This window comes from Hippoglossus hippoglossus, chromosome 10 (genome assembly GCF_009819705.1).
Source record: "Hippoglossus hippoglossus isolate fHipHip1 chromosome 10, fHipHip1.pri, whole genome shotgun sequence".
Lineage (NCBI taxonomy): Eukaryota > Metazoa > Chordata > Actinopteri > Pleuronectiformes > Pleuronectidae > Hippoglossus > Hippoglossus hippoglossus.
The window spans coordinates 6,736,222-6,751,491 of NC_047160.1; the positions used below are offsets into that span (position 1 = coordinate 6,736,222).

The 15,270-nt window shown below is 38.8% G+C and overlaps 1 protein-coding gene across 4 annotated transcripts in view; it reads left to right on the forward strand.

Moving 5' to 3' along the window:
• The window catches only part of aff2 (AF4/FMR2 family, member 2), a 150,429-nt gene that overhangs the window by 38,759 nt on the left and 96,400 nt on the right, over positions 1–15,270 (forward strand). For all 4 annotated transcript variants that reach the window (XM_034598016.1, XM_034598018.1, XM_034598017.1 and 1 more), the window contains exon 2: positions 7,813–7,933. In XM_034598016.1, coding sequence (XP_034453907.1) covers positions 7,813–7,933 — 121 coding nt within the window. The remainder of the gene's footprint in view (positions 1–7,812; positions 7,934–15,270) is intronic.

Sequence of the window (15,270 nt, forward strand, 5' to 3'; positions counted from 1 at the left end):
GTTTGTATAAAAAAATAAAATAAAAAAAAACACAAGCTAGAAGCTGTAGAAGAACAAGATTATACTTTTCCTGCTTGGTTTAGTGTAAAAGTTTAATATGTGATGTGACAATACTTATATAAAGGTGCCTTTATATAAGTGTTACTGTATACAAAATCATTTGGAATAAAAAATTGCTATATAATAACTTCTTTTCATCTAACGATCAAGAATATGATCTGTATAGCACCATAGCAGTGTTTACTTTGTGAAATCTAAGTGCGAAGGACTAAAGTTTACACAAATGTCTCAATGGCTTCAAATTCGTTAAAAATATTTTTCACAGCCATTTGCCTTGAACTGTTGGGACGGTAATTCCCATGAGACACAAATGCAGCACGAGTCCACAAAGTCAGGCTCCAGTAGATTTTCAATGAAGCAGCTCCAGAAACTCTCTTGATGACATAAGCAGGCATGGAGCCTTTTCTCCCACTGACGACACAACACCGACACTTCAACACGTTCATTTTAACCCACTGACCAGCTTCAACATCTGGCTGCAGCCGTGCGGTGTGTTGGAAACAATCTTTCAGTCTTTACTGACATTAAATGTTACACAGTGTGAGTAAATGTAATAAATAAAAGTATATACTATAATTTCAGCACAGTTCTATTAATATTGGACCATTAGGACAAATAAATCGTGGTCTGTCAGTTGCACTTTCTATTAAAACAATCCTGTAACCCCCATAGCTGCAATAGTTCATTTTCCTGAAAGCAAACCGTCCGATTAACCTTCATCCATCAAGTAGAGGAAGCTATTCTTCCACTGGGCAGCTGCCTGCTGAGCTGCCTTGCTAAAGGGAACCGCGGCAGCAGTTGTTGAGGGGTGGAGAGAGTGATACTGAAACACTGTGAAGTGAAAGTGAATGAGAGGGTGATGAGGCTGTGTTCGAGACTCATGTGTGTCTGTGTGTGTGTGTGTGTGTATTTAGTTATCAGGGGAGCACAGCATAGCTCTGCTGAGATTAAATTCCCAGAGCTTACTCTGGCTATCAGCATTACTTCAGGACACACACACACACACACACACACACACACACACACACACACACACACACACAGGAGGAAAGCAGAGTGGTTGAAAAAAATACTGCCACAGCTACATTTTTATTCACAGGAAATATCAACATCGACAGTATGCCCACTGCTGTTATCACCGCTGCCATTAATCCCCACCAATCCATCCATCTGTCAGTCTGTCCATCATCTGTCTTTTTTTTTACTCTGAAAAGTCAGAGTTTCACTATTATCAGCAGTGCTGTTAAATGCTGACAAACTAACTGATCCAGCTGCCATCTCTGTACCAACCTGATATCATCCCATATGAATAATAATATGAATACGATGGACATCAGAAGACAGTTAAAATCTGAATAGTATCTGTAGTTCGATGTCAAACTTAAATGTGGCTCCTGTAACTTCAGCCACAGAGTTACTGCATCAATGATAGTTGAACATCCGCCTCCACACTTCATGAACTGAAGTGAACTTACCAGGACTGTAAGTAATGATTGTTTTCATTATCTATAAGTCTGCCAATTATATTCTTGATAAATCAATTAAAACACTGAAATTAGCTCTTAAGAACGTAACAGAGCATTTTTCAACTTGTGATCGAAAACTAAAAAATATGTAATATTAAGGTAAGACTAAGACGAGTCTCATTTGAGAAGCTGGAGCCATCAATTCCTTAATCAAAAATAATCCAATAATGAATAATCCAAATTGTTGCTGATAAATGTTTTTTCGACGAACTAGTTGAATAATCATGGCAGATCTAGATATCGCCAACAATTATGTTTGTAGACATTGACACAAATTACCAGGACTGTCAGTCCAAAACTACCGCAGAACACATAGGGGGCGCTACCAACAATTAAAGATAATATGTGATTAATTTTCAAGCATAATAAATAACATGTAGCCTATAAGTATATAATAATAAGTGTAATATTGACCAAGTACTAAAAACTGTTTGATTTTCCATTAATGTGCATTTCCACCAAGTTTCACAATTTGATTATTGATTTGTGCTCCTTTGATTGATTACATCAGCTTCGTGAGCTGTCTTCTTCTCCAGTTGTTTAATGCACCTCTTAGTAGAATTAGCTCCACCTGCTGTTTAACTCAGCACTTTTGATCATTTTTATTCTAACAATAATATTATAATTTCTGCTACATTTAGATGGAAGTGAAGCCATTGTTACCAGTCCTGCACACCTCAAAGAGCTTGATTTTGACCAAGGGCTGTTAGTACAACAATTGTGTTTCACCGTGTCAGAGCAGGCGGCTGTAAAGTTTCTGACTGACCTGTCTGACCGTGGCACTGTGGTTCTGACGCCTGTAAAAAAAAAAAAAGAAGGCGTTCAGTGGAGGGTAAAAGGACAGGTTATCCAGCGTGTGACAGGTAGTTTTGTACTGTGTCCCTGCCACATGGTGGGAAATACATCCTGGATGTGTTAATTACCTTGTCTGACCTGATTCCCTTTGTGTGAATGTAGTGTGTGACACACAGAGACAGAGACAGTGATCTCTCACATGGGACTGTAGCACTGTGCGCGTGTGTATACGTACTGTATGTGTGTGTGTTTGTCATAGTGACAGCTCTGTCAGTTATCTTCCTGCACTGACAGACAATGCACATGTCAAGCAGCAGTCCCAGCACACACAATGATCACATCTATGTATACTGCTATACACACGCTAACACGCACACACGCACACACACACACGCACACACGCACACACGCACACACACACACACACACACACACACACACATACACACAGACGCACCAAACCTGTCAGTCATTTTGTCTGGTATATTCCCTCTGCTCTCTTGTTTTTTGCTCCTGCTTTCCTCCTATTCCACCTTCCTCTCCCCATCCCGCCACTCTGTCTTTCATCATTCTGTTATTTTTCTTTCCTTTTAAAGAAAGAGTCTGTTGCCCTGAAACTGGGTCTTTTTTTTCTCCCATGGGCCTCCGTGATTTCTTTCCTCTTTTCTCTTACTGCCTCTCCGCTCTCTCTCCCTCCCACTCACATATTGCTGATGGATTAAATGTTGAAAGCGAGGTCTGGTAGAGAAAAAGAGAAAGTCTGTTTTAATTGTGTTGATCGCTAATTACCCAGCCTGTCTCATCTCTCGACAGTGGATGTGATAAAACAGGATGCCCTTTCCTGGGTCAGCAGGCCACAGCCTCATGCATAACCAGTATTCACACACACTCATAAATATTACTTTGTACTTTGGATATTCAAGTTTGGCTTCCAGCTTTTAGATTTCTCTGTGGAGGCCAGTGAAGTGACATTTAGGAGAGGAGGATGAATTGTAACCGTTCTGTTAAAGGGGTTTTGCTAAAAATACATGTTTATGTAAGGGACATGATCCAAAAACTTGGACAGACCATTCCATTGCTTCCAGCCATTCCTATCATAATTTACTGTCTGCTGTCTCCAATATAGGCCACAGGAACCAATCATGAATCAAATGGTAGATTCAATCAATAGACAATAGTTCAAAACAGGAGTGTAGAAATGTTAGAAGATTTAAAGCAAATTGTGAATCATCCAACAACACTGACAGGACACACAGTGAGGTTTCAACTGAAACTGGCTCTAAATGCATCTGGCCTTTACAGAGTGGTTTGCTTCAGTGGGTACAGCATGTCATAAACACTGCCTGGATAAGGAGTTCAATTCCCAGTGGGCTCACCTACGTTAAAAATGAATGCACTCATGAATGAAAGTACCCAGCTAATGGCATATGTTACATCATATTAGCCCTACTATAAATAGAAAAACTGTAAAAGGTTGCCTTTTTGAGCTCTGGCTAATGTTGTAGTTGTAAAACACAATTTATGTCTTGTGCTTTGGTAGATTTTTTGTGTTCTGGTTTCCATCAAAGACTTAATTTAAATGTATCAGTCTTTATATGATTAATTTTATTTTATTTTATTATTTATTGGTTGAGATGTTTTAACTGTGTTGTTCCAAATGTGTCACAAATATAGCATATGTTATTTCTGGAAACCCTTGTGGGTACATGTAGTTCAACATTTTTTAATATACAGTATATACATAGTCTTTATATATATAATATAATATAAATAATTAGACTTTATTTATATAGCACATTTTAAAAATGGTGTTTACAAAGTGGTTTGACAACAAAGCAAGAAAAGAAAAGAAATACTTGAACACATAAAAGCAGTAATATGACAACACAAATAAATGAAGTAAAAGAAAAGGTGAAAAGAAAACAATAAAAACACAACATCACATGAAAGCATAGTCTATAAAAATGGGTTTTGAAGTGATTTAAAAGAAGTCACTGACTCTGCGAGCCTTATCTCCTCAGGTAGGCGTTCCAAAGCCGAGGGGTCCTGATGGCAAAAACACGGTCACCTTTAGTCTTCAACCTAGACTTTTGAACAGCCACCTGAGGATCTAAGGCTGCGTGCAGGCACATAAAGATATATATATCCATCCACTTAGTTTCAGACTATTAAATACTCAGAAGGCGGTGCAGGTTCTGGTCCAGGCCCTGGTCATCTCACACGTAGACTATTGTAACTCCCTCCTGGCAGGTCTACCTGCTGCTGCCATCCGACCTCTGCAGCTCATTCAGAATGCAGCAGCTCGACTGGTTTTTAACCTTCCTAAATTCACTCACACTACTCCGCTCCTCCGCTCCCTTCACTGGTTACCAGTGGCTGCCCGCATCCGTTTCAAAACATTAGTACTTGCGTACCGTGCTGCGAACGGATCGGGTCCAGTCTACATCCAGGACATGGTCAAACGTTACACCCCAGCCCGTTCACTCCGCTCTGCTTCGGCCAATCGGCTTGTTGCTCCCTCACTGCGGGCTAAACACTCATCAAAATCCCGACTGTTTGCTGTCCTGGCTCCTAAATGGTGGAATGAGCTCCCCATGGACATCCGGACATCAGAAAGTTTACACATCTTCCGCCGCAAACTAAAAACACACCTCTTCCGACTATAACATTGAATAACATTTTTAAACTAACAATTTAGTAGCACCTAAATGGCACTTACTTATAGCACTTTGTAGTTTTGCTTTTTTGAAGAAATTGTACTTTCTTGATTGTTGTTGTTCTGGGTTTGTACCCTCATGGTTGAATGCACTTATTGTAAGTCGCTTTGGATAAAAGCGTCAGCTAAATGAAAAATGTAAAAGTAATAATGTAATAAATACAGAGATAGAGCTGGTAGCATAGACTGTGGCTTGGAGGCTATATATTAGCTTATCTTAGCATAAATCGATATTCGGTCCAAACTATTGATGTATCTGAAATCACTCACTTATCACTATAGTCCACTTTATAGTGAGTCCGCCATTTTGTAGGGCTGTCAGAATGTCAGTGAAATAGTAGTGAAATTCTCATTGTTTCCCACAATGCATCATGAATAGTCAGAGGTGGGTTGTAATGTGTTACATTTACTCCGTTACATGTACTTGAGTAGTTATTTCAATAAATTGTACTTCTGAAAGCAGTTGTTTTGCAGAATACTTTTTACTTCTACTCTGTAACATTGGGCCACAAACATCTCGCTACTTTTCCATGTCAATGATTTATACAATTTTACACCCAGCTTAGGGGACACAGCAATTTCCCACATGTGATGCCAGGGCCACACTGGCTGCATGACCGTAACAGCTGCTCTGTGAATCTGCTGTGTGTCACGGTTGTTCACACAGGCAGCGTGTTGTGCTGCTTGTCTGCAGCGGAGCTGTAATGTGAGGTTTCTAGTATGATCAGTGCATTTCCTTGAATATAAGTACAGTAATATATGCAACTAATTGCCAGGAAACTACGCTATGAGACCATGAATCTTCCGGTTCTGAGATAACACTAAAATCTTGTAAAAACTGCAGAAATGCTGTAGTGCTTTTACTTTGAAAGGGGCACAGGAAGTGTTGCAAACATAAATATTTGCGACATATTCAAGAGTTGAACATTAAAAATGTGGTCACAGTTTACTCTGCTGTGAACCGCGCGGTACGCAGAGGAAATAGGCGAGACCTCGATTCAAAAGATGGACGAAACGTGGAAAAGCGGAGCAAAGTGTCTATTTCTGATAGGCTAGTAAATATTCCATGCCCTAAATTATGTTACATATTTTATTTAGTGGGATACGTTGTTTTTGAATGACTGCCTCTAAACCTCTCCTCCGGTGATTGCTTTTTTTTATAGTTTGGAAAATGTAAATGGCATAGAACTTTTTTAGTTTAATTTATTGGAATATTATTTTTATTTTTGAATGTCTGCATCTTCCTATCTTGCGTTAATTAGATTAAACATTTTTAGGTTAAATTTCAGTTTGTTTTGGAAACTGATTGCGTGTGCAAACACAATGCAGGCTGCATCCAAGCCTTTCCTATGAGGATTCAGTGAAGGTTTTTTCTTGATGTTTGAAAGCAATGTATTTTGGCATTTGCCTAGTTTTTGAACATGCCACTTAATTAATTCCAATCAATGTGCACTTTACATTGTTATAACGGCTTAATATCCTGTTTGAACGCAAGACATCCTAATGAAGTTACTCACAACTTGAGTAGTTCTTTATGAGATACTTTTTTTACTCTTAATCAAGTACTCATAAAATGAAGTACTTGATTAAGTGTTGATTGAGTGTTTTATTCTTTTGCTGATGAGCTCTCTACATAAGAAATCTCTACATTGTGAGTAGGGGGTAGTGAATGAGTTGTGGATTTTGGACACAGTCTACTAGCACCTCTAAAACACACTACTTACTTGTGGCTAAAATGGATTGTGATTTAAAGATGATTTATGTGCGATATACGTTCAATTTGGAAAGAACCAGACAAGAACCAGACAGGTTGTTTTGTCCTGTGAACAATCCATACACAGAGCTAAGCTAAGCGCTTCACAGTTTCAGTGCCATGCTTAACAGCAGGACTAAGAACCTAGTATGTGGAGAGGGATTTCTTTTTTTTCTGTAGCAAATAATAAAGTTAATGATGAATGAAACAATCTGTCTACTATTCTTAATGATTTTTCCTACTGAAAGCAGAAGTTTTAGGACGATCTGATGACACACAGTAGCAGCATGACAAAATAATTTATTGTAGTTTGATAATCTTGCAGCTCAAATTTACAGACTACTGGGATTAATTCAAAGGACCTGAGAAAAATAACTAAACCCACAGCTGAGTTAATTCAAAGAGACACAACGCTTTCCATGTTTTCTTTGTGTTTGCACGTTAAATATGAGTAGGATTATTATTTCAGTGAGGACAGCCAGTGTTCGAGGTCAGGTAGTGACGGAAATAATATTTAGTGACATATCAGAAAGCCAGGTTTGTTAAGTAGCCTGTCAAAGAAGAAGTCTAAACAAACCTTTCAGCTTCATTAATAATTATATGTATATATCTTACCATTCATCCCTCTGTCAAAATCTTGTTGGATAAAACAATTGTTTCTGGTATTTTGAAACTGCCTAAAGGATTCAGTTTTTTCTACTCTTTTCCTCCTTTCTCTTTCTGTATGTGCAATTTCAGTCATTTTCACACGATGCAGTGGCAGTATTTACCCTGTTATTTTCCTGTACAAGCTACGTGACCCACTCTAATCACACTGCGGGAAAAGAGCAAAACGCTCTTTTCGGTTCCAAAAACGACTCGTTAGCAATACTCATTAAAAACCAGTGGGTTTCTTTGGTGCCAGGCCGTGTGTTGGCCGCAGTGGGAGATGCTAACAAGCTTTTTTTCCTTTGTGTTTCCAGTCATCTGGAGTCAGAGCGCAGCGCCCTGAAGAGGAGAGAGTGGGAGAGGAGGAATCAGGAGGTCCAACAGGATGAGGACCTCTTCTCAACTGGATTCAACCTGTTTGGAGAACCTTATAAAGTAAGTTGATTAATGTTTAATAATTAAGGTTTAATAATGTGATACAAGTTATTTAATAGTTCTTTCCAAGAGTTAGATGAGGAGATTAATAGCACTCCTGTGTTATTGTATGAGTTGGAGGCCATTAGTCATGACATAGCTACAGCATGTAACTCCACCTAAAACCAGAGTCATTTGAACCCTTCTGGTTTTGTACAGATCTAATAATCATATTAATGGAGGTTCTGTTGTGTTTAGGTACATGGACTTAGTTAATGTGATGACTTAAGGCTGATTCATGCTTCTGCGTCGAAGCTACGCTGTAGGTACGCACTTAGCCTAAGAACGGGATAGAGTACTTTTAGTTGTGTGTAGGTGTGTGTGAGTTGCACTGCATCACACTAGCAAAATGCTAGTGGCGATAGAGTTTCTATATGCTGGTGTTGAGTGTCTTCCTGTTTCTGGTCCGCTTATTTACGAATTCTCTGGCGTCTCGGTTTACTTCAGAACAATGGTGGTTTTACTAAGCGGATCGTGTTGGAGTTGGAGCTGATCAGAGAAAAATGATTTTTTTCTCAAAGAAAACAGAGAAAAGAAAGACGTTGTCCCTGTTCGTCTGCGATGTGATGCTACCAAGCAAACCAATCACATGCAGCTCTTGCGGTCTGCGCTATAGTTACATTTTTGTGGAGTTGCACTTCAGAGTACGACGTAAGGTATACGTCTACGCGTAGGCTAGGGCGTAGCTTCGACACAAAAGCATGAATTGGCTTTAACACGTTGTGTTACATGTTTACCTGCTATTTCATGTCCAAATGGTTATATAAGGTAGCTTTTTGGAAGCCATGCTTAGCAGTCTTCCTTTGCTGTCATCCTAACTCCGAGCTCCAACTTGGTATGTAACAGTGTTATTATCGTCTCACGCTTTAACTGCAAAGTAAAAGGTAACCATTTCTCTGTTTAAATTGAAGGACTGAAACACAAGCTAACAGAAGCTGCAGAAAACGCAGGCCTTATTACAACCCGGCCATGCTGTGGTTCTTTACACTGATTCTTTACACAAGCTGTTGTTTAGTGCTGCTTTCTCCACACACATTGCTGCTCAGGAGACAGCTTTATATTTTACTGTGACGTTTTGATTGATCTCAGCAGGGGGAGAAGTAGACATAGTTACGTACCTGGCGCCACAGTTCCATTTGGGCAAATGGAGTGAATTTACAACATCTTAATCAGGGAGGATGGACCGCTCTCCTCTAACTCAGCCTCACTTTGTGATTTAGGCTCATATGAAACTATTTAGCCTCATGAAAGCAATCAATTTAAAAGGACTGTTATTGCCAGCCAACAAACATTTCTGTGTTATATTCACTTGAAGGCTGTTTTTGTGGCTGATAATGCTGATGATGGCTTATGGATCATTATAGCCTCTCGATATCCTTTTCTTCCCTCATGTTCTCCCTCTGAGACCAACACTGTAACATCCTCCAGCATCAGGTCCTGCTCCGTTCGGATCTGAGGCACTTGAGATGCCATCACTTTGTTTCTGCTTTAGCTGAACGTGAACTAGCCATGCATAAAGTCCACGGCCCCTGTGTATAAAATTGATTTTGGTTTGTTAACTCTCATTTGCTACCGCCAGGCACTTCAACACTTGGTTATGCCGCCAAGTGTATCGACCTTGGGACAGGCTGGCTTTGGATCTTGGCAGAATGTGTTTAACTGCTGCTGTGTCTGAAGGCAGAGGACACGACGGCTTCTCACTAAGACACTGCTCGAGGTTCAGGGGGCCGTGGCAGCACATGAGAGGTTGTTCTGATAATGAATCTAATCCTGTGTGCCTCCATACTCCAGATAATTGTTTCTAACTAATTAAGGGTGCTGAGGTGAGGTCTAGATTTGTGTGTGTGTGTGTGTGTGTGTGTGTGTGTGTGTGTGTGTGTGTGTGTGTGTGTGTGTGTGTGTGTGTGTAAGAGAGAGAGAGGAGCTGGCATGGAGGAATGTTGGCTGGACTGTGTTTAGGATGATATTTCAGACATCTCTGTTGATATTTAAATGATGTTTGAGAGGATTATGAATTCAGGTTTCGGATTGAAGATTACATTTTTTATCCTGTAACAAAATATCAGTGTTAAGAAAGTACATAAAAACCATAAATGCCTGCAAAGGTTTTAGTGTGCAGTTACACCCCCAAGAGTCTTATAAAGAGTTACTTACTTACGGCAGTTACGCCTCTTTTCCTCGCAGTTTTATGTCAATAATTCCATTTCACATACAGACTACACCCCCTAGGGTCCAATACATGAAAATGCATTGCCTTTATGGATGGATTGCAACGTCACTGCAGCCATTGGAGCTAATTTTGTCGGTTTGTCATTGCCCAGTTTCGTGGAATATTAACCTGGAGCAAAATTGGGACAAAACTGCTGCTAGAATATTGCTGAAAAAAAGCACATAATTTACGCCAATTATATTAATATATCTATTAATATTCAAATAAATACATGTATAAGGATGTATTAATGATTTCCTACACATTTTTTTGAAGAGTTATTTATTTATTTTAACAAAATGACATTATAGAAAGTCACGATGTGTTAAACTGCCTGAACAGGTGCATTTACACCTGTTATACAAGTTATACAATTACACAGTTTGACTATAAATACAACTGAATTTAATTAGACTCTTAGCTAATTATTTTTATGCTAACTTCCTGTGGCACAAAGTGCATATGCTCTGTTTGAAATCCACATCCAAAGTAAAAAATATTCCGAAAAATACTGGAGCGCGGAGCAGAGATCACGTAGGTCATCGGAATGAAAACACCTCCGGTTGACTCACACAGACAAAAAGCTATGTGGAAATGAGGCTCTACTAAATTTATAGTGTAAGCTCATGTCATCGTACACAGTTAGAGTTGTGTTAAGTTAGCAGTGAAGTAACATTCATGAATAATTCAAGACAGACCTCACCTCTGACAGTTGTTGCAAAAAATAAATAAATACAAATAATAATAATAATAATAATAATGATATTCATGAATAATAAAGACAAAAAACTGCAGCATCTTGAAGCTGAGTTTTGTTGGACATTAAAACGCTTTAATCAACATTAGACATATCTGTAAATGTTCAACTTCTATGTATCTGGTGCCAGCATTTGCACAAATTGAAAATAAATGGCAAGGTACACAATTGTCCAGTATTAATGTACGTCCCATGTGTGCTGCACTCATTCATACATCATGCTGTCATTTGAGTAGCATGCCGCTGTGCACAGGATTTATACATCTCTTATTAATTACACCCATTAACTTAACAGGGGAACTATAATTGAAGGTAAAAATAAGTCAGAAGAAAACATAAAGCAGTGAAATATTCTGTAAGTGACTGCATCATTCACAGGGGATAACATGTTGAGTTGTTATATATTTCAGCTCTTTGTTTCTTCGCAGCTAATGTTCTGCCTCCATGGAGTTTATCTCACGCTTCTGCTAAACTTGAAAAACGGCTCTAGCACACATCGCTACTTTCTACTGCTGATTTATTTGCCACAGTAGCACTTTCATATTTTTTCTTAAGGTGTCACTGTGCTTCATACAATGCGGTGGAATTAGCAAGGCCTATACACCCTTTCCACACTTCCCCTGTGTCTAAGTGCTGAGTGAACCTTACAGATCTATATCAGCCCTCTCTCATTATAGGATTTACAGAACTTTAAGCGTTCATGCTGTTCTTACTCTTTATTTTTTTACATTTTTTTCTTCCATTAGCCTCTGTTCTCTCTCTCCCTGTACCTGTGTACTGTATCTATCATGTGTCTGTCACTCTAAGTCTGTCTTTCTGTCTCCCTCTACAGTGTTCATTTTCTCTGTCAGCTATTAGCTAATCCCTCTTCTAATCCTGTTAAAGAGCGTTATGCTGTTAGCTGCTATTTGGGTATGATCTATTCACACACACACACACACACGCACACAAACACACACACACACGCACACATACACACACACACACACACACACACACACACACACACACACACACGCACACATAGGTATTCATCCTCTCCTCTGTTTTCCATTTTGCCTCTCTGTAAATGTGTTTTCTGTTCCTCTTCAGCCACCAGATCTTTTATTCATGAGCCTGAGATGGAGAAGAGATGGGCTAATTTATTCACAGCTAACTTTGGCTTGCCATGGTGTGTAGTGAGTGTGAGTGTGTGTGTGTGTGTGTACACACAGAAATTACATCTGTTAAGATTATTTGAATGCAGTTCCCTTCTTTCTTGTATGAATCTTTTGTAAACAAGTCTTGATTCTTTGCACTGTTTAATTTTATGTTATTTTCATGGTTTTCAGCCGTACTGAAGGATACTGTCAAGTGAGGACACACATGGTAGAAAAGATGGATGTTGCTTCCAGTCACATAGAGTTGATGTTTCACAACCATGATGGTTTGTCCTTTTAAACCCAGGTCAGCCTGTGATTTGTAATCATGGCAGAGATGTTCTGTCTGTGTTCTTAGTCCTGTGCAAATCCACCATGGCAAGAAAAAGTCTAAAACAAATTACGTATTTCATCAAATATGTCTCTCCAGGCTTATTTTCTTCCTCCTCCAGGCTGGGAAGTGTGCAGGTTGCAGTGGGAATTATTAGTAACCGTTCTAACAGCACATTAGGTGGCAAATTTAGGAGTCTCATCTGGTTATCGATTTTGCAGGTTGTTAAAAACTGCGCTTGAGAGATAAAGCTGAAGTTATGTCTCAGCCACTAGATAATCCTGGGTATTTGGTCCATAAATTTGAGTGAAACACAACTTGACATTATCCTGCACCAATGCGCTGAATGTAACGTATACGTGGGGACTTAGATCCCTTAAATCACACAAGGTCCCCAAGGAATTCCAGTCCAATGATAGTGGGGCTGTTGTGCTGACACAATAAGCCTATTTATCATTTCCAGCAACTATGTTGATTATCAAATAAACAAGAAATATATAAACTAATATTGCTCTAGGATGTGGATCCATGTTGTTCATTAATAGGTCTGTCGGTCCAACACTGTTGTTCAGACTGAATGTTTATTATCTGTTTGATGGATTGCTGTGAAATCTGGTGCAGAAAATCCTGGTGTGTACAGGAGGGATCACTCTGTCACTTCAGCAATCCCTTCACTTTTCTTATAGCGCCATCATTAGACCAAATTTAAATTTGTCCATTACTTTGATTTATGACCAATCATCATAGACTGTAAATAAAGATGGACGACATGACGGCTTCTTAAAAGTAAAGCCAAAGCACTTTTGGCTTCATTTCTGGATAGTGGGAGGAGAAGGTGGAGACACATTGTCAATCTTTATATAAAGTCAATGCCAAATAACTAAAACTGATATTCCCATCTGCCTCAGCTGTATTTAGTGTTTATTGCTGATTATGTTAGCATGCTAATTTATGCTAAACTAAGATGATAAAAAAATGGTCAATCAGCTGAACAGCTCCTTATTGTTTTCCCTAAGATTGTGTAACTTTTATTGAAACCAAAACAAGTGACAGAATTCCCTCCTCAGCAATGAAACATCTCCATAGATCTTTGCCTGTTACTAGAGTATGTTTAAGTGATTGACAGAAACTCACATGGACATCCAGACACAAGATCCGACTCAAGAATAAAGGATACATTGATCAATTTCATTCTACAAGTGTACAGGATGTTTTCCCCCTTCTCTGATTACAGTGGAAATGAATGTAGTCCACCCTGACAGCCTCACATACATCTGCATGATTGGTGTCAAGTTCTGCTACAGTCGGTGTTGGGATTATTCATCATTATTACATAAAACTCCCCTACTCTCTATGAACATACATTCATTATTCATGAATTCATTAACCTCTCCAAATACAGGCAATTTCCCTCTGTCTAGAAAATTAGACCAAGGTTCTTACTCACTCCTTACGTTTCAACCTCTAAACCTAATGTCGCTGTATTTGACACTTTCACTTCACATTAGCACATTAGCGGACTGCCTGCTGTCAACTACTTTGCCGTTATGGTCAAGAAAGTCTGTTTAATCTATTGAACAATCCACTTTAGAAATGTAAAATAAAGATCAGTGTACTTTTAAGACAAAAAAAATACTTTTTTAGCTATCGATGTTTGTAACAACATTCTGAACAGAAACAGAGATTCTGAACAGAAACACATAAAATCCAGTCTCCATTACTACATGCTAAACTGCAATATTACCTTTGTTAGCCTGTTTGCTATTTGTAGTTCTAAATAGAACTTTAGACCCTAATTCTGTTTTCCCGATTACAGCAAAGCAAGAACTGAGACACAATGACAAAATTAATATCTCTACTCTAACTCTTGTGACCAGTAATATTTTCCACCTAACAAGATAATTATTGTTTGCTGCTCTTATAAGTAGCAGTCTGCATTGCCACACCTACACTTCTGTTTGTGTAAAGAAAACGTTTCTATGGTATTTCAAGCCAACAACTAACAATTATCAACTTTTATCGACTGTAGAGTCTGATGTATGCTGTTGTAGATCTAAGTGCCGTATTGCTTTAACTATTCATTTAGCCACGGGATCTGCTGCCTCAGTTACAGACAAGTTTAACAGAGGAGGTGCGATCATTTTATAATTGGGGTATTAACTTGGGTATTGTTGGTAGACCACTGTTGATAAGCTAACTGAACTGTCATTGTCGTAGCCTATGTTAATGCTGTTGAAGGGCTTCATGTCTTATTGAAACAGAGAATTTCCAGCCTTTTTCTTTCTATGAATTTTATTTTGGTTTGATACCCTTATTTCAAACTGAGTGCAAAGCGATTTTTATTTAAAAGCCCCTTTTTTAATTTTCCATTTTCATTTCAGAGTAGGAAATCAATGAAGATGAAGGAAGAGAGCTTCTTGGGGTTTCCAGTGTTCATCGTTTGTTCATAATTCATCATGAAATGTCACAATTAAAATATAGGCTACACAATTCACACTTCCTCATGACTAATAGGTGCAACGCAATTTTTTGCATGCGTATAAAGGAAATGTCAGATAATGGGATAAAAATCGTTTTATTCACTTTTTTCCTGTTCTTTCATGGCTTTTTGCAAGAATCTGGATCCAGATAGAGAACGGCTGAAACCTCTGCTGATTGACCTTGTCCTTTCAAAAATGCCAAATGATCAAATCATATAGTTTCATCATTAAAGCAGCTGTCACCGACTAATACAGAAGATACTCGTGAGCTATTCTGAGGAACATTTCAGCATTACTAAGTAGAGGCGGAAGGTGTTACGCCGCCATACATCAGTGAGGCCCTCACTGTCCTCCAAGCAGTGATTGCTTGAGAATCTGGGGT